We start from the raw sequence: 26364 nt of genomic DNA, 5'->3' as shown, positions 1-26364 counted from the left end.
AAATTTTTGATATCATAATCTTTGTTGTCAGTAACAAGAGAGACCCTATGATAATTGCTTTTTTGAGTTCCTTAAGTAACTAACTTTCCAAGAAGATAAACCATCATTCATTAAGCACCTATCACGTGTCAGGCACCTTTCTTACTACATCTCATGTGATCATCACAACTTCAGCAAGTATTTTACAGAAAAGGAAATTGGAGCTCAGAGAGACTGAGTAACTTGCCTAAGACCTCACAGCTCGTAACTCAGAGAACTAAATTGTATTTCTAGGCCTACCTGGTTAAAAGGCCAGGTTCCTCCACTAAACCTTCCAGAGACTTCAGATGACTCCATATAATTTCTCATTTCTCTTACCACATCCCTGTTGAGAGTAAGAAGTTGAGTCAGAGAAGTGGAAAAGAAAAGGGAAATTTTAAGCTTTTATTACTCAATTGCTACGTCATCATTTCCTTCTTAGAACCACAACAAAATTACCGATTTGACTTTTGTAATTGCTCAAAACAAGGTGTAAAACTTAACTTATGTACAGCTCTCATAGGCTGCTAGAAGGGTGACATCCACGTGGCTTTATTTTTTCATGGGCCGTGTATTTTCCCCCCTCGATTGCTGCACAGCTGTACAGAGCTCAAATTGCAATAAAAGTGGTTTAGAGCAAACCATACATATATAATGGTCTTTGATTTCCCCCTAGGCTTTGAAAATCTCTCTTAATTATCTGCCTGGAGGCTTGGAATTTCTTTGCCAAGTCTATCTTCATTTACTGAAGTATCTCCAGAGCACCACTTTTAGAGGAATTTCTTCAGAAGTGGAAACTGGCCCCAAGCCCTCATGCTGATGAAGGTCAGTACAAGTGATACAGTTGACTTAAAAACCTACCTAGTGAGGAAGTCACTTAAGAAAAGACACTCTAAGAAAAGTTGTAAAAATGGGAGTAAGAGAAGCAAAGAACACTCCACAACCCAGAGCTGGGGGAAATAACAGTTTAATTGAGCTGATTCCCTGGGTGGAGGAGGAAGCCTTCCTTCTATTCTGTGTAGCTCCAAATTCCTGCTTGCCCCAAACCTCCCTGATAACTTCATTCACAGTCTTTCATCCATTCCATTACCCATCTCTGAGCACCTGTGTAAAATGATACCTCTCCATCCCTCTCTATCCTCTCACCTGCTTTATTCTTCCCTTTTCACACTTATCACTGCCACATTATATTATATATTCAATTGTTTTATATATTGTTTGTCTCACCTAAATGGAAGCTCTCTGAGCACGAAGACCTGGTTTTTTTTTCACTGCTATACCAATCGCACCTTATGCATGGCACATAGTAGGAACTCAATAAGTATAAGTTATTGAATTTCCTCTATGTACTGAGGCTCTAACAATGAATAAGCCATGGTTTCCCCTTCAAGGCATTCATAGACTTTTAGAGAGACAGATATAAATATAAATGCAACTCATACCATGAGAACTTGACTTGTATTCATGACTTTTTAGCAAAAGTGATTTAACTGATTAGCTGTTGGACTCCACGGGTTGATGGCTAATTTTCTGTGTCAACTTGACTGGGCCACAGAGTTCATTGATATTTGGTTAAACATTATTCTGGGTATGTCTGTGTGGGTATTTCTGGAAGAGATTAACATTTGAATCAGTAGACTGAATAAAGCAGATTGCCCTCACCAGTGTGGGTGGGCCACATCCAATCAACTGAAGGCCTGAACAGAACAAAAAGGCTGACACCACACCACCACCACCACCCAGGTGTACGAGGGAACTCCTCCTGCCTGACGAGTTTGACATTGGTCTTTCCATTCCTCAAACTCAGACTGAAACATCAGCTCTTCTTGGGTCTCAAGCCTGCCAGCTTTCCAACTGGAGCTTTATCATCGGCTCCAGGGCTTCAGATTCCAACTGGAACTACACATTGGCTCCCCTGAGTCTGTAGCTTGCCAACTGTAGACCTTGGGGCTTCTCAGACTATATGATCACATGAACCAATTCCTCATAATAACGTATATATCTATATAGCTGTATCTGTGTATACTTATATATGTGTGTATATATAGAATATATCCTATTGGTTCTGTTTCTCTGGAGAACCCTGATAACAGTGTGCCAGGCACAGAAACTTTTGAAAGTGTCATGCCCTGCTTCTCTTAGAAACAGATGCCAAGTGGAATTAATTGTGCCAGAGCTTTACTGAGGGAAGTGCCTGTGAAGGATAAGGGATAAAGTGGGAAGGAGCAGGAGTAGGCACGTGGAGCCTTCAGCCCATGATGCAAGCCTGAGATCTGTGAAAAGAAAGGGGGAGGGAAGGATTGAGTAGGAAGAGTTTCAGACCACAGCACAGTTCTGAGAAAATTTTGGCCATCCTGATGGAGAGTCCCCAAGCCATGAGTGTCATTCTAAGAAATCCCCTTTGAGACAGGAATGGCCCAGCGCTAGTCTCCCCAGTGTGCCCAGTCCTTGGCTGGGAGGAGCCCTGGGGAAGTGTGGCCTGGAGTGAATGCTTCAGTAGATCCAAAACACAGCAGCCGGAGGCTACCAATCAACTATGCTCCACAACAGCTTCTCTGAGCAGGGTACCTTCATGACCTATTCTTCAGGAATGCCCTTCTGAGACTAGGGGTGGGCTTTCACAGGTTTTCGTAATCATAGAATCTATGTGGGAGGGACAAAATGTTTTTATGGGGGTATGCTAGGGACTTAACTTAGAGCACACGGTCTTACTTAGAGTGTATATTTACCAAAGTCAATCTTGGCACCATCTCTGCCCAAGAGCAGGCATGGGATGGGCTGACAGAGGATGGTGGTGGGAATCTAGGGGAAGGGGGGCATGGAAGCTGGACTATCTGCCAGCTCTGCCAAGGCCAGCAGCATGAGAACAGTAGACACCTGCCATCCCAAGTGATGGGAGGAGGACCCGGTTTTTGAAACCAATAATACATCAATCAATGGACCAGCTTTGGTACCCACACTCTACTTGACAGACCTTGGCTGAGACTTTGAGGATCTGGATACATTTCAGTAGAGCTGGGAAGAATATGGCAGAGATGAGCTTTCCTTTGTTGGAGCAGAAAAATCTCCTGTAAGTGGGCAGAAAAAGATAGTAAGCCACCTGTTCTTCTGGCAAACCAAATAGTGCTTCTTTTGTTAAATGATTATAAATCAGGTTCTTTTATTTCTCCTTTAGGATAAAAATTTATTAGCAATTCAGAAGATTTACGTGGGTTGAGCTTCCCCTGTAAACATTTCCCTTCCTTAGTGTATTTCCCCATCTCTGCAAATTAAGAAAATTGCCACTTAAAGCTTGTAAAAAAACAACCTTGCCAATTAATTTTGATGGAATCATAGTGATAAAACATTAGCAGGAATTTGGAGATCCTGTATTGTTACATATAGGAGACTTGAAACCCAGAGAAATGAGTGATTCCCCAAGGTCACCTGGCTGACTACTGACAGAAAGAAGGATACAACCCAAAACTTTAGTTTTCAGGTTTTCAGGCTAGAGCTTTGCCCACCATGGCAGCCTACCTTTCTTTTCTGATTGTACCCTGCTTTTTATTTAAGTCCCATAAGTTAAACACATACTTAATTAACCAAAGATTTCTTTTATAATCCCTTTTCTAGGAAATCACTTTTTTCTCTAGCTGAGAATTTTATGACCTAACAGTGTTAGAAAAAACACACATGTAAAACCCAAAAAAGACTATACTATGCGTCAGGAGCCTGTACAAATGCCACTCCCTTGAAAACTGACAATGACAAAAGCCTAACACAAGCCCTGTGAAGGGAAAAGAAGATCCCCCAAATCACCCAGCTTTGTAACTGGTGAGCCAGCGCTTGTTAGTTCATGTGTAAGATTCCAGCAGCTGCTTGTCTGTAGACTCTGAAACTTCTTTGAGCGGGAAGGAACCTTGATGATTATCTATGAAGAAACACAGTTTTAGAAAAAGCAAGTTAGGACTGGAACCCACACCTTCCGACTCTTAGCCAGATAATTGTCTACAATAAACTACTTTGAAGAGTCCCAAGATAAGGCTTTTAATTTAAGACAAGTGAGGGCAAATTAGGAATTCCTGTCAAAAGTCACAGTACGTTGGCAATCATATCCCTGTTGCTCTCTACTGATGGTACAGGCACTGTTTCAAGTGCTTTCCATGGATGGAGTACTTTTACTGGCCGATGAGTCAACTTCACCAGGTTATGTCCCAGCAACAATCCCAAAATCTCAGTGGCTTTCAACAGAGGCTTATTTCTCATGAGTTGTATGTTGGTTGTAATGACCGAGGCTGGCCCCACATGGCTTCTTCAATAAAAGATCCAGAGTGAATGAGAAGACCCATTTGAGATATGTTAATCTTACAGCAGAAGAAAAGGGGCAGCTTCTGCTCAGTACTGGCATATGTCACTTCCACTCAAATTGCATAGGTTCAAAGCAAGTCATATGGCCAAGCCTGATGCCAATGAAAGGAATACAGCAAGTCATGTGACAATAGGCAGAGATGTGCATGTGTGTATGTGTGTGTGTACACATTTAACATGAAAGGCAGAACAATATTGGAAATAAAATTGCAATCTACCACAATGGGAATCACCACTTCATATTTAATAGCTCCTTAAATCATTAGAAAAATCCTATGAGGTAGGTAAAAATCTCATCTGATGTCCAGAGTTTATACAACAATTAAGAGACAGCTGTTATTTGAACCCAAGCAGTCTGGCTCAAGAGCCCACAGTTATTCAATAGGCTATAATCAACACGTTGCTTTTCATAGCCTGCTGCCTTTAATCTGATAACCCTCTGACACAGCTCCCCTCCCCCCTCCTCTGCCAACTAGTAAAGTCTGCCTAATGCCTAATGCCAAGACCTCTGCCATGTTATTTTCACCTGTCACATTCACTTATTTCTTCCAAAAAAAAAAAAAAAAATGTGTGTATTGAGCATCTGTGAGCATGATATGCTACAAAGTAGTAGGCGGAGAGTGGTTACAAAGATAAACCAGAACCAGATGATGGTCCCTGCTCTCAGAAACCTAGTAAGGTTATATGTATAACTAAAATGCATGAAATAAACTGATAAGTTCTAAACACATAGGAAGCTACCATTAGAGTGCTATGGGGAAATAAAAAGAGATTTCTTCGGAGGTAGGAGGGCTAAAAAAGAATGAGAGAGGCTGGGAATGAAAATGTGCAGATGGAGGGGAAGGAATGGAATGTATGAGGACAGGGCCTGAGGGGATGAGCTGGGGGCAGCAGAGCCATCAGTGCAAGGCACACATTCAGCAGGGGCCTCAGAAGAGTATGCTTGTCTCAGCAACATGTACTGGCAAGAGTAAATAAGACCTTTGTCACCCTGTTTCAAACTGGTGTCCCAGTAGTGGGTCACATTGTGTATAGTAACTAGGAATGACTATTTTTATAACTCCTGTAATTATCGTTGAATAGCACAATTATATTACATTATGTTTGATAAACACTAAAACTATTAATTAACATTACCTTCTAAAATATAGCAAATATGTTAAAAGCCTCTTCTGGCTTTTCTTCATTTTAAAAAAAATATACCAGCAGCTTCAAAAAATGAAAGCAGATTTCGTGTCTGTCAATGTCCAACAGGCCCTACAATAAAACACGGTGGAAAGAAAGTACAGTACTTTTGGCTGGGAAAATTGTTTTCATTCATTCATTCATTCAACCAACAAATATTTAGTGAGCACTTACTACAAACAAGCCATTTTTCTAGGTATTGGTGATGCAGGAGTGAACAAGAAGCACAGATTTCTGCTCCCATGGATTCTGCATTGTACTGAGTACTCAAAGAGAAGTAGTGAGAATCAAAAAGCTCAATTGCACATTTATGGAAGAAGTAAACCTTGATTGTCAGGCTGACTCGTATAATTTTTCCTTGGAAGAATTCGGGGAGTCATTGAAGGTCTTCTGAAGGGAAGACATAATGAGAGCTAGGCTTTGGAAGGTTGATCAGTACTGAGTGTGTGTGTGTGTGTGTGTGTGTGTGTGTGTGTGTGTGTGTGTGTGTTGGACCAGGGTAGTCAGAGTGAATGCGAAGCCTGGATAAGATGTGAAAGAGTCCCATGAGGTGAACTAGCAGGAGAGGAAGTCCTGATTGTATGGATGGGGGACCAAGATAGAAGATAGAAGCATCGAAGTTGCTGTGGTTTGCAGCCTCCTCTCGGGCAGGGGCAAGGTGGTTTAGCCCAGAAGTATACGCAGTGGGCTTTGGCATCCAATGACCCTAGCTTAGTAGTCTGCTGTGACACTTACCAAGTGTAAAGCTTTGGGTAGGTTGCTGAACCTTTCTATGCTTCAGTTGCCCCCTTTGTGAAAGTGAAATATAACCCCTAGCTTTCAGGATTAAATAAAATAAATACAATGCACAGGACACAGGTTAAGCTCTCAATAGCTTTTGTTATGATTATTATGGTTACCTGGAAGATAAACTGGCTTGGGGCATACATTTGAAGTAAATGCAGGACATTCCAAGAGGGGTGTTGAGTGGACAATCACAAAGGTGGTAGCCTTAGGTGGGCTTCTCTCTATCACAATTATAAATAAAAACGTATTAACATTTGGTTTTGAGCGTTTAGTGTGCTAAACATTTGGTGAGCTTTAGTTCAATTAGTCCTCACAACAAAACTGTAAGGAAAATATGGTTGTCATCACAACTTTATAAACAAAGAAACTGAGATTTCATTAACTAAACTTAGACCAGCCTACCCAGCTAATGAGAGGCAGAATCTGAGTTCATGCCCCCTTGACTCTAAAGCCCATATACTCTTAAATATTCAAAGTTTGGAGTAGCAAAACTGGAGGTGGCATTTACAGCCATGTGCTGCATAATAACATTTTGGTCAACGACGAACCAAATAAATAATGGTGGTCCCATAAGTGTATTGCATGAGGAATATAACCAATAATATTGTAATAACTCTGTATGGTGTCAGATGGGTACTAGATTTATCAGGGTGATAGATGGGAGGGGGTTCGGGGGAAGGCTGAAAAAGATGAAGGGATTAAAAAGTACAAATTGGTTGTTACAAAATAGTCATGGGGATGTAGAGTAAAGCATAGGGAATATAGTCAATGATATGGTAATAACTACGTATAGTGCCAGCTGGGTACTAGATTAGTCAGAGGGATCACCTCTTTAGGTATATAAATGTTGAATAACTATGCTGTACATCTCAAACTAATATGATATTATATGTTAGCTATACTTGAATAAAAATCTTTTTAAAAACTGATTATAATGGAGCTGAAAAATTCCCGTCACCTAGTGATATGGTAGCCATCTTCACATCATAGCGAATCGCATTACTCACTTGTTTGTGGTGATGCTGGTGTGAACAAACCTACCGCCAGTTGCATAAAAGTAGAGCACATGCAATTATGTATAGTACATAGTACTCGGTAATAATAAATAACTGTTACTGATTAATGTATTTACTGTACTATACTTCTCATCATATTTTAGAGTGTCCTCTTTCTACTTATCTATAAAAAACCTTTGCTATAAAGCAGTATGCTGTGTTAGGCCAGCAGCAGCCTCATACGTCTGGTGTTTAGTGTGTCTCTTGGTTGCATCATTTTCTCCTGTACTTGATTTCATCTCGGGTTGTATTGTACAGTAACACGCTCTATAGGCTCATAGCCTGGGAGCCAGTATGTGCCCTATAGCCTAGGTGTGTAGTCGGCTATACCACCTAGGTTTGTGTAAATGCACTCTGTGATGTTCAAAGGACAATGAAATCTAACAACACATTTCTTAGAATATATCCCCGTCGTTAAACAGCAAATGACTGTAATTTAGTTTAAGAACGGTAACTGCCTCTGCTTGTCCACACCAGCCACGCTCCCCTCCTCCACCGTGGGGCTGGCCCTGGTTCTTCTGCTGTGCTTCTGAAGGAATGAGTTCAGTCTGAAGGGAACCACCCTGCCCACCTGAGCAGCACCTTTTTGTAGACTGGAGCAGGATTTGTGGTTCCACCCAGACACCAGTCAGTCAGCCTAATTGCGATCACAGACCGCTCTTTTGGCTCTGGAGAGCTAGTCACCGTCCTTCTAGGTTTACTGTCTCTTTCTCTAGTAATGTTGACCAAATTCCCTGGTCTGGGAGCTAACGTGATAGAAACACACCAACCCAGGAAGGAATCAAGACCCAGGGTGAGTTTGGGCCTCACCTTTCGCTACCTGTGTGGTTTGGGGAAAGTCCCTTGTTCTTTTTGAGCTTCTCTCTCCTTCTCATTTGCAAATCAGAGATAACGACCCCAGGCTTAGATCAAACAACAGGGAAATGAGGCGTCTGCAGAAGGAATCACTATGTCAGTAGCTGTTCTCTGCTACCTCTCTGTCCTAACAGTGGGCCAGTGGGAGGAGTGGGAGATTCGGGGCTCTTAGCCCCCAGAGAATGTCAAAGCCTTGAGCCCCAGAATGCTCCCAAGGGCAGCATCTTGTCTGACCCTTTAATTAGACTATTTTGAACTTATGTAAAACCTATTTTCACTTTTCTTTTGTTTCACAAGTGAAGCCATATTGAGTCATTTTTCACTCAAGAAAAAGTGTCATATTCACATTTCTGCCCCTTCTATTTTGATGTTAATGTTAGCATTACCTATGCAGACTACAGGTTTCTGATCCAAAACGAGCCCTACTTAAAAGAGAATGGAGGCAGCTCTCTGACTCACTTAACAGTTTAATATCAAGCATGTTAATGGCTTTGCCATTTCTCAGTGAACAGAACCTGGCAACCAAGCCTGCTGTAGTGTTCTTTCTTAATAATTTTCTGTGTGAGGATCTGAAAATTGACATGCAAAAATCTATGATACAAAGATAGCATTTGCCAGCTAGTATTTGGGAAGAATTTGATATTATCATAAAAAAAAGCATAATGCAAATTGTTCTATGTGTAAGGCAGGGGAGCTTGACTTTGCTTCTTATTCTAAGTCAATCCTTTCAGTATCTGTGGCGTAGAAGCAAGCACAGAGTCAACCCCTTTAAAATATTAACTCATCCCAGTGAGCAAAGACCTGCCTTTTTGTGAACATTCTCTTCTCACTTAGACTGTCTCACAAGTAGGCATTTTCTTGTTTTTCTTTTCTTTTTCTTGAATGTGCGATCTTCCCTAAGGAGACACCAAAATGCCAGAGCAGTGGAGCGAATAATCGGCATTTACTCTGGGCTCTGCCACGTTTTCTAACCAGAAGGACGGCAGAGTTGAATGAGTGGGGGGGTTTCTTTGCATGTGGCTTTGTGCAGCAGTCCTGCCAAGCATTACTATTCCAGCCCTTTAAACTTATGCCAGACTGTTAATGTCTTAATGCTTATTCAAGTGTCAGGGAGTGCTGGCAGATGTCAGAGAGAATGGGAGGCTGTCAATAAGGAAATTACTTACATTCACAGGGTGAGTGCTGCAGTCTGTCAGGTAGCGTTTGAGAAGATGTCAAGTTGAAAAGAGGGAAGCAGGAAACAAAAAAGAAGGTGGCAGCAAACAGCATTGGGGAGGTGTCCTTCTTTTATATATATATATATATATATATATATATATATATATATATATACACACACACACATATATGTATATACACACACACATATATGTATATACACACATATATGTATGTATATATATGTATATATATACACATATATGTATATACACACATATATATGTATATATATGTGTGTGTATATATATATATATATATATATATATATATATATATAAATTGTTCAGAGATATTTTATGTTCCTTTTATTTCTAGAGCCGAGCTCCAGATACAGCAGTCATAGGTAAAGAAATAGAGAAGCGGTTTCCTATTTCTGCAGACCTTAGCCATAAGAACTGTGTGATGGGGCCTTTTGTTTTTGACACACGACAAATAATTCAAGTTGTTTTTTTCCTGAGAAGGCAGCGGAAGTCAACTCCTTGGTCATCAGGAAACACCTATGGTTTTTCCATATATTATATATTTCATTCAACAACTACTTACTACCTACTAGGTGCAAGGCATGGTAAATAACCCAATGATTACATGTACAGAGAAATATATTTTAAAACACATTCTTTAAATTCCAGGGAGGAAAAGGCATCCTCTTTGCTATGTGGTTTTAAGATTAACAATTTGAAATAAGTAGAGTCCCACCATTGTAACTCGAACAACACCTGTCTTCTTTGCCTGTGTGGTGAGGAGACTTGAAGAATGAAGCTTCTGGAGAAAGAGGCTTGCTTGGAGGTACTCTTGCCTTTAAAAGCTTCTCTCAGATCCGGATTTGCCATGGTGATTCTATTTATTGCCACCTTATGCCTGTATAGCTCTATTCCTGTCTCATTTCTTTAGTGGTCTTTATACCCCCAACTCCACCCTTCCAGAAGGTGTGCATATATGTGTGTGTTTGGAAGAGGAAAGGGCAAAAATTCTGTTGTCGTTGGTCCACCCTCAGATACAATGGTCTAATTACAAGGGGGAAAGAATGCACATGTAATTACAAAACTTACCTTTGCAATGAAAGGTAAGTTTTCTAGGAATCACCGTAGAAACGCAAGACGCTGCCAGTGTTTATCCCTGGTGATGAGAAAAACACGATTTCATTTAAAGGGAACATGGCAATTCCATTCGTAGTTAATGATGGCTTTTTAGGGCTTTCTACACTAAATGTCCCATATCTCTTATGGTAACCTTGCTCTTTAATATTTTAGAATTTCTTCCATAAGGAATAAAAGAGAAGTTTAGGCACATTTGAAATTTGCTTTTAGACTACTTAAAGGAAAGCAATTTTTTTACTGAGGGAAACTCCAGGGTTAAAGGTCCCCAGGAATAAAGGAATCAAGGACAGGAAACTTTTTCCCCAGCGTACCTGCCTCAACTAAACTCCTGAGAGATGAAGCTTCAAAGATTGGTCTCCATGGGGACAAACCCAGCTGGGCTAAACTGGGGAGGTGGGGGCGGTGAAAACTAAAGGTCAGACTTAGCCTGGACAAAGAGATGGCCCTGGATGATTCCCGTGGACCCCCTTCCCGAGTACCCTTCCTGTCTACACAATTCCTCCCCTGCCTTAGATGAAGCCCTGTGGAGTCTGGTTTCTGGATATGAATGTGCTCATGTCCACATCAGCACAGCCCCCCACGAGCACCCCTCCTCCCTGCTGGTCTGGCTGTGTACTCGTGGATTTCCAGGCACATACCTCCATTGTGTTTAACACTAGTCGTTGATGAGCTTTTCCAACTGTCCTCGAAACCTTTGAATGCTCTCCCCAAGGGGGCATAAGCAAATTTCTGTCTGAAAAAATGTGACGTTACTTAACTCATCCTCCCACTACCCCAGAGATTCCTCCAGGAACACCTCACATTTCAGAAATGAGTAAATGAGTTTCCCTCAACTTAACTCACAGCTTTGCTTCTTTTCCTTGCTAAGCTAACGCAGAGAGAAATCCGGCTGGAAGCTCTCTGTGCTCCATTTATTAGCCTGGAAACATCTTTCCTCATTGGAGCTACAGGTTTGCAACAATCACCCCCACGGCCCATAACCCCCCCCCCTCCCCCCCCAAGGAAAGTCAGTCTAACCCTTTCTTCTATATGCGGCAATATTCAGCTCTGGGTAAAAGAGCATTTCAATCAATCAGTCCATCCAGGGCTACTGCTGAAAGAGATACTTAAAAAACACTGCTATCAGCAGACATAAGCCATATCATGACAAAATCCTGGGTGTCAGAAAACATTAACAAAGCATTAGGTTTCCTGTATCCATTTATTTCCCCATTTGGTTGCTTACAATATCCTGCTCATTTTACTGAAGCACTCTTTTCTAAAATTAAAATCCATAGCATTTTCAAAATGTTTTCTTTTTCTCCCCTATCCTTTCTACTTTTAGGACTGCTAGTTTTCCAAATCTTTGTTTCTTTTATCCTGTTCTCTAACTGGATACTGGTCAAGGAATAAGGAGAAAAGTAAAAATTACCAGGCCCAAAACTATCATTAATTATTTACTAAGTGCGGAGATAACTTCTGCACTACCTCACTAAGCCTTTAGGACAGTCCATTCCCCTATTTTACAGGTGTGGACCGAGGTTTAGAAATGTTCAACAAGTCAAGGTCTCTTGTTTTGTAATCCCAGCTCGAAGGTCATTTCCTCAGGAACCTCCCTCAACTAGGACAGATATTTCTTTAAAGTTCTTTTATAACATCTTGTATCTTTCTTTCATGCTTCTTATAAATCTGTAATTTTACATTTATTTGTGCAATTATTTGATTTAAGTGTGTCTCCCCAGTAGACTCCGAGTTCTAGGATAACAGAAACCACATCTATTTTTTCCTATTACTGAGCCTGATACATAGTAGGATTATAATACCTAATGAATAAATGAATATTCAAATAACTGAATGAACAAATGAGTCCTTATCTGTCCAACTCCGTAATTTGAAAGTTTTAGTTTAGGCAGCAAGATTGCTTTTTCAATGAAGTCCTAGATGACAGACTGTGCAAAGTGCTGCGTAACGTGCTACACTGAATAGTGATAGCTGAACTGCTTGGTTTGGAACACCAGCTCTGCCATTTTTTTTAACTATTTGGTCTTGGACAAGTTACTTGACCTCTCTGAGTCTCAGTTTTTTCATTTGCAAAATGGAGGTAATAATAGAACTCATGTCATTTAGTTACGAAAATTCAATGAATGTGTAACTTCTCAGAACAGTACTTAGAAAGTTCTGTATATGTATTAGATATTATCACCATTCGGAAACTTACTTAGTACAGAAAAATAAACCATCCCAGGCTAATTGCATCCAAAGACTACTATGTGTTAGTATGTCTTCATGGACTGAAACCCCGTGTTCTGATCTTTCTGAGAGGAGGATCCTGAAGTCATCAATCTTAAAGAAGTGACCCCCAGGGTGGCTGGTTAGCTCAGGTGGTTAGAGCATGGTGCTAATAACACCAAGATTGTCGGTTCTATCCCTGCATGGGCCACTGTGAGCTGCACCCTCCTTTAAAAAAATAAATAAATAAAATTAAATAAGTGATCCCAGGTTCTTCACTCTCAAATAGAAAATACACAACATGAGTCCATCTTGAGATTTTTTACTAATGTTTTACCCTACGAGTTCAGAAAGAAACATTTAGTGAGGATATTTTTAAATTTTGAACATATATTATAAATATTATTTTAAAAATATCTAATACTCTCCCATTGGGCTCACCTCCTCTACAATCTTTATCGATAATTGTGGAATGAGGCAGAGTGATCAGGGGCCTGACCTAGAGTTCCCCAGCCCCAGATTACATCACAGCCCACACATCTATTATCTCTCTGGACTTGTGTAAGCCTGTTAAATGCTTCTTGTCTTGTTTCCTCACCTACAAAAGGGAGATGACATAAATTATATTGTAGTGATGGATAAATGAGATAAAGTTCTAAAAACTCTGGTAAGTCAGAAATTACTTAGTAAAAGTTTCTATTACCCCCTACCTTCCTTTTTATAACTATCCCAACCAGAACTTGACCAATATCTGCCATCCTTTGGCGCCTTCTCTGATCACTTCTTCAATGTTTCTCCAGCCTTCCCAAGACCAGGGCCATCACGTGGCCGTTTTCCTTCTAGATGTTTTCCATGTGCTCTCAAGGCTGTAAGAAAAAAGTAGAGTAGTAGGAAAATGAGACGTTCAATCAAAACACCTGAATGGGAATTTGTGTCTAGTTCTGCTTCTGACTGGCTACTTGATTTTGAGCAAGTTATTTAACCTGCCTAGTTTTCCTTTTGCTCATCTGTAAAAATGAGACCAATTCTCCATGAAACATTCTGGAATCACATTTTTCTTCCTCTGCCTTTTCTTTTCATATCTGTGTCATAATTGCAGTAACAATAGTACTATGTTCAATTTTCACTTTCCAAAGTCTTTTATATTTATTGTATTATTTAGTCACCATATCAAAGTTCTAAGGTATTCAATCAAGTTAGGCACTATCACTCCATTTCCAGATAAGGAAACTGAGCTAAGACATGGAGAGGATATAAGACTTGGCAAGTTCACAGAAACCCTAGAACACAGATTTATTTTATTGTGGTCCATCAGACTTTTACAATAAACCTATTCTATGCATTTCAGTGGGCAAAGTGCTAGCGATACAGCAAGAGTCCCATACTTTTTTGTAACAGAATACACACACAGAAAGATAACTGGTAACTGAAAGTAATAGATGCCAAGAGCCAAATGAGTAAATCACAATTTCTTTTCATCTTATTGATTTGTTTGTAAAGAAAGAATCCCTTCTACTTTTTAGATGGCATTCCCCATCACTGTGTCAGGTAGCCCCCCCCCCCCCCCAATCTCTTGTAGATTCCATGAATAGTCCATGGGAAAAAGAGACTAATTTTATTTTGATATCATTACTTCAGTTTTATGTTAGCACTAACCTTGGGGTGGATATCTTTCAACAGTGGTCTATTTGGACTTTAAATAGCACATGTTTAAATGTATTCTAAAATTCTGGATTTCTGTAGAACAACAAAACTCAAGATTAGAAATTATCATGATAAATTTTCTTCTGAGTTTTTTCCTGAGTCCATGTTTTAGGTCTGGGTATATGCGAAGCATGCAGTTTCAGTTTCATTTTTCGTGAACCTGAGAAGTAGTAGAATTGACTCTGAAACTCCACAACAAGAATAAAGACTATAAGAACATCTGGGATCTTTTCTACCTTTAAAAAAATACATTTTCCTAGGACTTTTGATAGTGCTTTTAAGGAATATTTAAAATTTTGAATATGTTATATATTCACACACTTCAAAATACGATCACGTATGAAAAGGTATCTGAGAAGTTTCCTTCCTGTGTCTCCCTCTCACTGTCTTCTCCTCACCCAGTTTCCATCTCCTCCCCCAAATAGCTAGCATTTACCATTCCTTGTATATCTGATACAAATTCTTTTATGTAAAAACTAATACAGTACACATATATATTTCTTATTGTTTCCTTTTATATACATTAGAGTATATACTACATAATAATCTGTACTTTTTTCCACTGAACATTATATGACTATTCTATGTCAATACTTAGTTTCCTTATTATTTTCTATTATACTTGAAAAACGTTTGATTCTGTGAGTGTATCAAAACTTATTTATCCAGTTCTCTAATGGACAGTTAGTTGCTTCTAATTGTTTACCTGAAGAAATGAATAACTTTGTTCACATGTTATTTCACATAATGTGTGGAGTATATCTGTAGTATAATTTTCTTCAGCTAGTAATGCTGGATCAAAAGGCATGTATGTTTGTAATCCTCCACAACACTGGATTTTTGCTAATCTAATGAGTTAAAGGAAAAGATCTCAGTATAGTTTTAATTTACATTTTGGTTAATATGAGTCAGATTGAGCATTTTTCATCAGTGTAAAAGCCTTTTTGGATACAAATTGTGTGTTTATGTCCTTTACTGATTTTCTCTTACTGTGTTTCCCTGAAAGTAAGACCTAAATCAGCTCTAATGCATATTTTGGAGCAAAAATTAATGTAAGACGCAGTCTTATTTTACTATAAGACCGGGTCTTATATAATATAATATAATGTAATATAATATAATACAATATAATATAATATAATATAATATAATACTGGGTATAATATGATATGATATAATACCCGGTCTTATATAAGACCGGGTATAATATAATATAATATAATATAATATAATATAATATAATACCGGGTCTTATATAATATAAGACCCGGTATTATATTATATTATATTATATTATACAATATAATATAATACCAGGTCTTATATTAATTTTTGCTCCAAAAGACACATTAGAGCTGATTGTCTGGCTAGGTCTTATTTTCAGGGAAACATGGTAGGTTGTTGATGATTTCCACTTAGTAGAAGTACAATGAATAAGTGTATATTCTCTATTGCCTAAGTTTGCTATGGGATAGGCTTCTTTTTTAGTAGAATGTGGCCATTCTTATCTACTTAGTGTTTGAAGCTATAGGTGGTTCATTTGGCAAGCCCTAAGGAATCATACATCTTTTTATTCTTTTTAAGATTTGGCCAAAGTTGAATTTGAACAAATAGAAGCATAACTATATCTAAAGTCATTCCCTTTGTATTGCATGCCTCCACATGGTTGAAATTTGCTCAATATATTTGAAAGAAACAACAATTACAACTAAGACAAACTCCCAGTCTTTCTTCCTCTGTAAGTAATTTTAGAATAATTTCACCAGTCTTTACAATAAGAACTTGAAGAACTGGTAATGTGAAAAGAAAAAAAAAAGAGGGGGATTGTCTGCAACAGAATTAATCTAACACTATACTATAGCTACATGATTGTTTGTACTTTTTCCTCTCTCAGAAGTTTGAAAGTGATTCTTGAATTTCAGTCAATATATAGTTTTCAGAAATTAGAAATATAGTGCCATGTTCTCATTAAACCTGCTATAAAATTGACCTATTGTCTTCATAGTACACCATTTAGAAAAAAAAGGGAAAGCTAGAGTATGAATGGAAGGTGAGTTTCCTATATGCTGAAAATTAATTCAGCATGTGTTGTTGAATGGTAATTATGAACCAGGCATTCTACTAAACACTGAAAATATGTAGTAGCAAACAAAAAAGGTGTGCCTCTTGCCTTCTCAGAGTTTGTGTGAACCAGTCACTCTTTACCCTGATTACAGTGCGAATCACCTGAGGAGGCAGTACAAAAGTACCCATGCCTGGGCCCTAGGCCAGAAACTATAGGGGTGCAACTCAGGAAAAACTATAGGGGTGCAACTCACGAAAACTCCCCCAATGATTCTAAGTGAAGCCAGAGTGGAAAACCACTGGTCTAGCCATACCCCAGAGAGCGCGACAAAACCACAAAATATTTTGAAGAGGAAGTAGTCATGGAAATTTTTATATTATGTAATATGAGCGACCTAGCCCTGACTTTGAAACGTTCTTGCCACAGTGTTTAACTTTAAAAGCAATAAGGCTTTAAGACCTGCATTCCAATGTGTAGATAAGTTAGAGGGTAGAACAAGTTAAATGGCACCTTGAGGAAAAATATCAGACAAATCCAGAAAGTGGTACTTTCTCCAAGATAAATGGACCGGTTTCTTCAAAAATAAGGCAATGTCAAGAAAAGCAGAAAACGGCTGGGAGCAGAGTTGGGACTGACATTAAATTAAAAGAGAAGAAAGAAACAGCAGCTATATATAACACATTAACCTTGATTACATTCTTGTTCAAAAAAATCCTTCAGAGTAATTTTTGGGGACAATTTAGGAAATTTAAATATTAAATGTGTACTAGAAATGAGATGGTATTAGTTAATATTGTTGATTTTTCTTAGGTGCTTTGGTATATAAATATGTATGTACGAGAATGTCCTTATTTTTAGGAAATGCATGCTAAAGTATTTAAGGGTATCAGCACTTGCAAATGGTTCTCCAACAACACTAAATGAAATCACACATATAGATAAGCAAATATAGTCATACTTTTTAAAGGAGCTTGGAAGAGGCTGAGGTATTAAGGATGAAAGAAACTGCTGACAAGTGATGATAATTATATTTAATTAACTACCATTTATTGAGTGAATTCTAGGTTCTAGATACTGTCCTATTGCCTTTATATGACTTTGTATGCATGATATTATTTCATTTTTAAAACAAGCATTATTTTAATTTCACAAATGAGAAAACAAAAGCATGTAATAATTAAATAACTTGTTGAAGTTCACACTGAGTCAGGATTTGAACCGAGTTCTTCCTGTTTCCGCTGTGGTTAGTCTTGATCATTACGTTGCATCGCCTTGCCCCCAAGTTATACCATGACCACTTATGTGGTAATGGAAAGCAGGTAAGCTTTGGATTTATTTCAGTAACAGTACTTTTACAGTGGTGAGTGGGTGTCTGCTATATAGACTGTGTCCTCCTTGCCACGCAAAGACCATGGTCTTTTGAGTCAGGCCCACCTGGGTCCAAATCTTGGTTCTGTCATTTATTAGATATTTGTTCTTAGGCAATTTTTATAAACTTCTCTCAGCTTCAGTTTCCTCTTCCATGAAGATGGATATAATATTAAGTGCTTTATAGGATTGTCATGCAGATTAAATCAATATATGCATATAGAAAGCATTTTGCATAATCCCTGACATGTAATACATACTGAATATATGCCAGTCACCCACCACCATCTTCCCTTAAATTTAATTTGGATGGCCACAAATGACTCCTGCTTATATGGAAAACCTCTGATGCTCCAAGTGATTGCCAATGCTGGATCCTTCAATCATGTCCATTAACTATAAGGAACCATAGCTTTGAACCCCTAAAACCTACAACAGAACTCAACTAGCATTCAAAACTATGTTTGTACTTGGAAATCATCAGTATGATATCATTATGATTCATTATTAAGGCTGTGCCAGATAGGAAAAGTTCCTTCTAGGAACTTAAAATTAAGATATTTTCAATGGATTTCTAATGCAGGCAGAAACAGTTATTTGTAATATATTTGGGAACTAAAGTTCATTCTAGATAAATGGAATAGTATGAGAAAAGTCACAGAGATGGGAAAATGTAGACTTTTTTTTTGAGACAGTCCATTCAATTGGATTATTATGTATGTAAAAGCAAACATAAGAGATAAGATTGGAAAGTTTGGTTGAGAAGTTTGACTGCTTCAACAGAGCAAACCACTGTCAGTTTTGGAGCAAGTGAGCATTTCAAGTTCCTGAGATACCATCTATCAGGGAGAGTCTATTCTAGCATATATTATATGTGTATCTGTATATGCGTTGGGGATGGGGGTGAGGGTGGCAATAATGTAGGTGGTTGTTTTTCTAATCTTTGCTGCAATGGGACCAGAAATGGCAGCGAAGGTAAGGAGAATCTGGGGTGTAGAAAATGAGAAGATACAGCTGCTGGCTGGATGTAGGCGTCAAGCTCGAATTAAGAGGCCAAGAGGACTGAGGCCTTAGGCTGAGAATAAAGGTTCCATGATCAGAGATGAGAAGGTCATAAGGGGGAGCTGTATAGGGGAGGTGAGAAATTTCTTGATGGAAATGGTGAATTAGTTAGACCTCTGCCCTCTTTTAATTAGTAACACCACAACCCACTGTTGGAGGCCAGTCATAAAGCTGAAGGCTTAACACTGAGGTGAATCTCTCCTCCACTTAGGTAGCAGAGCACCTAACCTCTTATGAGCTGATATATGGGCACAGAGCAATGGAAAGGGCTTCAAAAATCTTGCTTGGAGCCGGTAGACACAGATTGTCTCAGAATAGCTCTAGCCTAAAGCTTACATATGGGTATTCCATGTTCCATAGGATCTACAACTCCATCTGTTTTTATGGACAGGCTGGTTGAGAAAATGTGAATAATTCAGGGAAAGTGAGTTTGGGGAGCTACATAGTAGGTCAAAAGGTAGCAATATTTTCACTCTTTTACTTATTCCGTGGCTCTTAAGCACCTACTAAATACCAACTATTGTTGTGGGCATTGGAGTTACATATAAGGTCTTTGCTCAAGTGTACTTTTATTCTAATTATTCTGTTAGAATTTTTATTCTAAATATAATTATAATCATGAATACATAACTGGATAAATAATATAATTTTTGAGAGTGATAAGGTCTTCTTGAAGTGCCTCTTCATTCTTAGTAATTACCTACATCTAACCTTTCCTGGCAGCATTCAGAACTGACTCCTCATCCTTCAGGTCTTCCTTTAAGAGAAACCTTCCTTGCCCCCTCAAAGCAGGGCCCCACACCTGTCCTCAGTCCCAGTAATGATCACTCTGTAATGACTGGTTGTTTATTTGTTCCCTTATTTAATCTGTCTTGCCCACCTGAATGGTAGTCCCATGATAGCAGGAACCTTGTCTGTTTTGTTCTCACTGGGTTTCCAATGCCTTTTCTGGAGCCTGGCACACAGTAGATTCTCAGTAAATATCTGTGGAATTAGGGTGACCAACTATCTCAGTTTGTCTGGAATTGAAGGTTTGCCCAAGACATAGGGTTTTCAATGCTAAAACCAGGATGGTGTGGGGCAAATTGGGATGGGTGGTACCCTATATGGAGGCATATCTGTTGGATAAGAAATTAGTCCCAGAAATAGACCTTCCATCGTAACAGTTAAACCTCAAGTCTCATTATACAAACCCAGTGCAGAGGTATCACTTACCACGGTACACTTAGTTGTAGCCGCTACCTATAGTACAGGCCAAGCCTTGGGGAAAAGTGAACGCAGATCCCTACAGACTCTTGTAAGCATCAGAATCACTATAGTCATGCAGGCACTGCACTTCAGGGAAAGAATATGCCAAGAATCACAAAATCAGTGGGGTTGGGTCAAGTCTATCACTTCTGGGCCTCCTCAAGACTCTTGGCTGGCTGCTAAGGTATCCAGATGGAACCGGTCTAAAAACTAACAATTAAAACAGTCTTAATACGAAGTAGCATTTGACAACTAGACGACACCTCTGAAATCATGTAATCCAGTCCACCCTGTATTTTACAGTTGAGGAAACTAAGAATCTGAGATGTTAACTTCTCCAACGGAGAGCCAAGTTTTGCAGGATCCTCCCTGTTTCGTTCCTACACTGACCAGAGTCCCTTTGAAATGTTGGCCAACTGCTCTTGTCCTAGAGTCCCTTCCATTGTTTGCTCTCCACAGGCTGTCTGTTTTGCATTTCCTCCCTCTTTTTATATGCTCTGGAACAAGTTCTGTGAGACTTTTTGCAAATGACTTATTTCAATATATGGGTTGCTTCTTTCTAAAATAACTCTCATGTAACAGGTTTAAACAATCCTTCTTCCTTGAAGTGTGGGTTGATTACTCCGAGATTTGGAGTGAAAAATTTTCATCACTGTGTAGGTTGCAGATCTTAAAAGAGAAGGCAAGAAAGAAGAAAACCTAAAAACTGTAAAAATTCATGAAACCTAATGAGTACCTTGCTTGTCAGATGAGATGTTCCTGGAGTTCATGTCACTGTGATATACCTTAAAAGATTGGTTCTGGCAATGTACATGGGTATTTTTCCTCACCAATGGAAAGACACAGACCAAACTTCACATTCATGTTTACTTTGTTATGTGTTCTAAATAAAAAAAAAAAGACGAAATGTGTGCCATTAGTCTTAATGCAAGAGCAGTGGTAAGGCTAATCAAAATTGCACCTGTTTAGAGATATTTTCAAAACAGTATGTCCTAGTTAAACTATTTTGGGAACAATATACAGCTTGTTAGTATTTTGGGAGGTAGAAAGTTTGGGTTCACAACTGCCTTTTGTAAGAGCTGGGGTTGACTTTTAACTTGGGAAGGCAGGACATTTTAAAAAGAGTTTGGTATGAGTTGTTTTTTTGTTTTGTTTTTTTTTAAAGAACAAAACAAAACAAAATTTAAGCCATACGTTTTATGTACCTGGAAAACTTTATCCAGGGTGAGACCTTTTATTTTACCTTTGTTATGAATTTCTTGCGATGAGAGGTGTTAAATTCATACCTTTGTAGAAAAGCTTTGTTCTTGCTTAAGCCTATTTCTTTACATACTTTTTTCTCAGGAGAAAAATCTTTCTAAAAATCATCGAATATATGGTGATGGAAGGAGAACTGACTCTGGGTGATGAACACACAATGGGATTTATAGATGATGTAATACAGAATTGTACACCTGAAATCTATGTAATTTTACTAACAATTGTCACCCCAATAAATTTAATTAAAAAAAAAAATCATTGAGTAATATTCTGGGCCAGAAAATTCCTCTTTTCTTTTCTTCCAACTCTTTCCAAACTCTACCTCTCCAAGCAAAAGCCATGTCCTTCCACCCCACCTGCTCATCGAAACACATCTTGAAACACACATCTTGACTCTCTTGACAGAGAGAAGTAAACGGATCATTCCACTAACAGGGAAACCCTTTATCCATATATCCAACCTCCATTTTCACTTAGTTCTTCATCACTCTACAGAGACAGCTAGTTATAGACAATTATGTGAATAATTATAGATTCTAAAATTATTACCAGTTATTTCCAGGCCCTAGAAACATTAAACATATGCCAGTGGTAGTAGTCTGTGGGAGATTAGACTGCAAAGCAGGTTTCAGTCAAGAATCAAAGTTCTTTTGTTTGTTAATTCACAATACACATCACCGTCTGAGAGGGGATACACACAGTCACATCAAAAAGCAAGAGAGGGGCTCATTTTCATAAACTATGTGAGATACATAACATTGTTTCATAACCTTTTCACATATTATAATTTTGTGTAGTGGTACTAAATAAAATTCTCTGTACTTTTGATTGACAGTTATACTTTATAAATGAGCAGAAAAAGGTAAAACAATAACTTTAGCAGTATATATTGCCTTAAAATGTAAGCTTTAAATATAGTTTAAGATTATGTATATGAAAATATCCACTTTTGATTATAAATTTCTTTTGTTTTTTTGAAGAAATTTACAAAATAAGAAGTATATACAGCTGTGTACCCACCACGCGCAAATGGTAATAATAAACATTTGTCACATCTACTTTGTCTCTCTTATGAAAGAAATCAAATTGAAGTTCCCTTTGTCTTCCATCTTCAGTCTCACCTCCACCCCTTCACAGAGACTGTCATTCTCTCTAATTTGCCAGAGAAATACAGTTAAGCTATATAATTACTCCATTTGTTTTTGTGCAGAAAATATATTTAGCATTATGTTTTTCCATAACAATATCTTTCTAAATACATTGTACAGATATTCTGGTTTTACTATGAAAATAATTTCCATGTGTCAAAATGTATGTTTGGACATTTTACAAAATTAAACTTCCCAGAATCATCCAGAAATCACAATACTCTAATATTTTTTTTAAATGATATAGTCTTATGAAAATCAATTATTTTATTATATGAAAGAGAAAATACCTTAGGGCTATGTCTTCATGATGACAATGGTAAATGCTTACTAGGAAAGCTTTTTTGATCAACACAATTTCTTGAATATACTTTATGAATTCTGATTAATAATCTAGACCATGTTACTTTAATGATAAAGCAACCAAGAGAGTACCATTTTACTATCTTGAATATTAAATAAGATAAATAGTATTAGCAATATTTAGTGGATTCTAATAAAAGGCAGTAGCAACATCTAGAGAATTCTTTATCATTTTATCAAGAGGTATTTAATAGAGAATATTTGTCACCAGTATTTGAAAACACATTGTACTTCTATGTCAAAGTAGCTCCATAGATTCCACCCCTGCAGAAATAATTAGGAAGTAAAATCATGTAGTGTTTGAAGTCTTGGGTTTATCATCCGGGGCTTATCATCGTTTGACTCCTGTACCTTTGTGATTATCTTGTTGGATGGCCTTGGAGAGAGATCATTTAATCTCGCTAGGAATCAATTTCCTCATCTCAAAAATGCCTTTAAAAAAGTGCCTTGGCTGGTGGCATTGGGGCCAGGGGACAGGGCAGATTAAAAGAGATGATCATTATTATTTCTCCCAGCTTTAAAATTTTATTATTCTATTATTCATTTTATCCCTTCTCCCTTCCCATTCAATGTTCTAGGACATATATTGGTAGTTAGTCAAAACTAAGGGGATCTTCTAGCAAAATAATCAGACAACATTAAAAGCTATAAGAATTTGAAACAGAAAAGCCTTTTCTTAATTCATTATTATAAGATCAACTCATTCACAAGGAACCAGACAAAAACTGCTATAAAGAGACATTAGAAGTAGAGAAATATATTTATCATTCACTATAAAGATTTTATAGAATGAAGAATATTTATCTAAATATACTTGTTAAACACAGTTGAATTTCTACTCTAAATGGTGATAATATCAAAATGGTGCATGTTTAAGGTTATGAAATATTTCTTTGTCAGTGAAGAAAAAATAAGTCACTATGCTTTATATAATCAATGAAGATGATGAGATGATCTCATGACTCTGTGGTCAGGCCAACTTATATTTAATTTTTCCATATCAGTATCCTTCCCAAGGATATTATATATAATTACTCTGCAAGAATAAATAAGAATTGACAAGTGAACGAAATAATAAGGCTTACAAAGGGAAAATAATAAATTTGTCTTTGAACAGTTCTTGTCTACTTTAAATGAAGACATAGTGATTTTTTTACATCTTCTTAGAGGACTTTGAAAACCTACTGTATCTGTTGTGGAATTTTCCATGCAATTGTTACATTCTTTTGCACAACTTTAAGGTCTGGGAGATAAAATGTGACAGTGATAAAGGATCACATGGACATGTGGAAGAGACTTCCTTGAAGTTATCTTTTCTAGTCAATGCCCTTCTGTTTAGCAGTATTTTCTTAACAAATTTAAATGAATGGCTATCTATGATATTTTTAGTGATCCCAGGAAAGGAAAACATATGCCTCTGTAATGACCACTGTTAGAACTGACTGACCCTCACAGACCCAATGTTCTCCCTACATGAGGTAATGGATGTGCAAACTGTAACAAACGTTGGGAATACTATAGAGATGACCATTTCAAGGCTGACCCAATACCATTGTATTTCATCACAAAAATTCCTTCTAAGTGGCAGGGTCCATTTTATAGTTATGAAAGGATTGATGTGACACAGCAGGGACTCAGGATCTTGAATATCTACATCATCATGTCCTGCCTTCATCGTCCTTCTCTCAGGTTCCATGGAAATGTATGTACAGAGGTCAATACTAAACACATACATGCTTTTTATTACTATAAAATTCCAACATGGCGCCCTTGTAAGCCAGGTTGGCCCATGAGCACAATTTCTTTCACTCTGGCCAGAAGCAGGAAGAGGGCATGAAACCATAGCACGCCAAGCAACCTCCTTCCGTCTTTCACTCTAGGCTCTCAGATGATGAGGAAAGGGAAGTCAAGGGAAAGCACACTAAAAAGCAAGGGGAAGACACGGGGTTTCCTGTAAGGTCTGTTCTCTGTGCATGGGATGGAGGTGGCAGTAGAATAGTAGTATTTTCTTCCTCTTCCTTTAATTCTATTCTCTGTGCAATAGCAATTATTTTATTTTTGCTTTATATAAAACAGATACTTTGGTATCTGTGGCATACTCCTAGGTGTTCTAGATTTTTGTTTACTGCTTAACTGTTTTTAAAAAATTGGGTTTGTGTGTTCCAGAGAAGCTGATTAGATCCTCTGATCTAATGGACAAGATGCTATAGGACAATTTAAACAGCTGCAAAAGCATATTAATATACCTTGCTTACTAACTTGTTAAATGATTTTCTTAACAATTTATTCTTCATGTTTTTGCTTTATAAAATACTCACAATCTTTTATCAACATAAGAGTGGAAATATGCATCATACTTATAAAAAATGGGCTTGTCTTCCTTGGTTTTGAAAGTGAGAAAAGTCTTAGGCTATGGTCTATATTGAGTGTTGATAAGTAATACAACCAATGCCTTTGTTTTTTCTTATAAACTGGTCTAAGATTCCATATCCTTGGAGTGTTCATCTCCATATTCCAGGCTGATATTGAGAAAATAAATAAAAGAGAAAATCTGGAAGTGTTTTAGAGAGTGGCTTGGCCATTTCACAAGATCCTTTAAGATTACAGAGGTATCTCCATGCTGAAAAAGGCTGCTACTCCACTTCAGACATCTTCAATGATTTTCTTACGCTGAAGCTGTGATCCATTCCTATACTTTTCCCTCTTAGTTCCTATCTGGTGTTCTGGAGCCTCATTTGCCTTTCAGATGACAAGTTTTAAACATTTGAAAGCAGTTATGCTTTGTGAGATTTCCATTTAAGGTTCAAGTGTTTTAAGAAAATTATAAACCACAAATAATGATATTAAACTTATGTCTGAGACAAATAATAAACATTGCTTTGCAATGAAAACAACTGGCCTCTAATTAAATATACTACTAGTTTTAACAGCAATATCTTAGACATGTAAAGTGAATCAAATTAATGGTAGAGGGATTTTTCCGGCATTATTTCATAAATCTTACAGTAATTAAATCCTTTTTATAAAGTGGCAAGATGGGTATATTGGAATTAGAGAGATATGGGTTTAATTCATGGCTTCTCCAGCTAAATGGCTTTGGTAAGTTGTTTACCTTCCTAAGCCTCATTCCTTTGTCTCAGAAATGGAGAGAATAGCACCTATATCTCAAGATTTTCTTGAAGATAAAAATGTAAGTAAAAAATATAACACATACATGGTGAAATACTCAACAGGGAGTAAAAGGAGTGAACCACTGTCAACATATGTCAACATGGGTAGATGATCCAAATGAAAAGCTAGAGGGAAACTAGTGATAGAATGAGCTGGATGCTTGCACAGTAACATTTTGGTAAATACACTCATGTGGTGCTCAC

General features: G+C 37.8%; 1 protein-coding gene across 3 annotated transcripts in view; it reads left to right on the top strand.

Moving 5' to 3' along the window:
* Positions 1–26364, top strand: part of RASGEF1B (RasGEF domain family member 1B) — a 533671-nt gene that overhangs the window by 466885 nt on the left and 40422 nt on the right. Inside the window, exon 5 of one of the 3 annotated variants that reach the window (XM_074324372.2) lies at positions 695–843. The exons of the other annotated variants lie outside the window; for them this stretch is intronic. Within the exon in view, the coding sequence (XP_074180473.1) occupies positions 832–843 (12 nt within the window). The 5' untranslated portion in view covers positions 695–831. The remainder of the gene's footprint in view (positions 1–694; positions 844–26364) is intronic. 3 annotated transcript variants of the gene reach the window in all.

This window comes from Rhinolophus sinicus, chromosome 1 (genome assembly GCF_057876585.1).
Source record: "Rhinolophus sinicus isolate RSI-liver-muscle chromosome 1, RSI-T2T, whole genome shotgun sequence".
In the NCBI taxonomy this organism is placed as follows: domain Eukaryota; kingdom Metazoa; phylum Chordata; class Mammalia; order Chiroptera; family Rhinolophidae; genus Rhinolophus; species Rhinolophus sinicus.
This window is presented reverse-complemented; position numbering and strand designations above follow the sequence as displayed.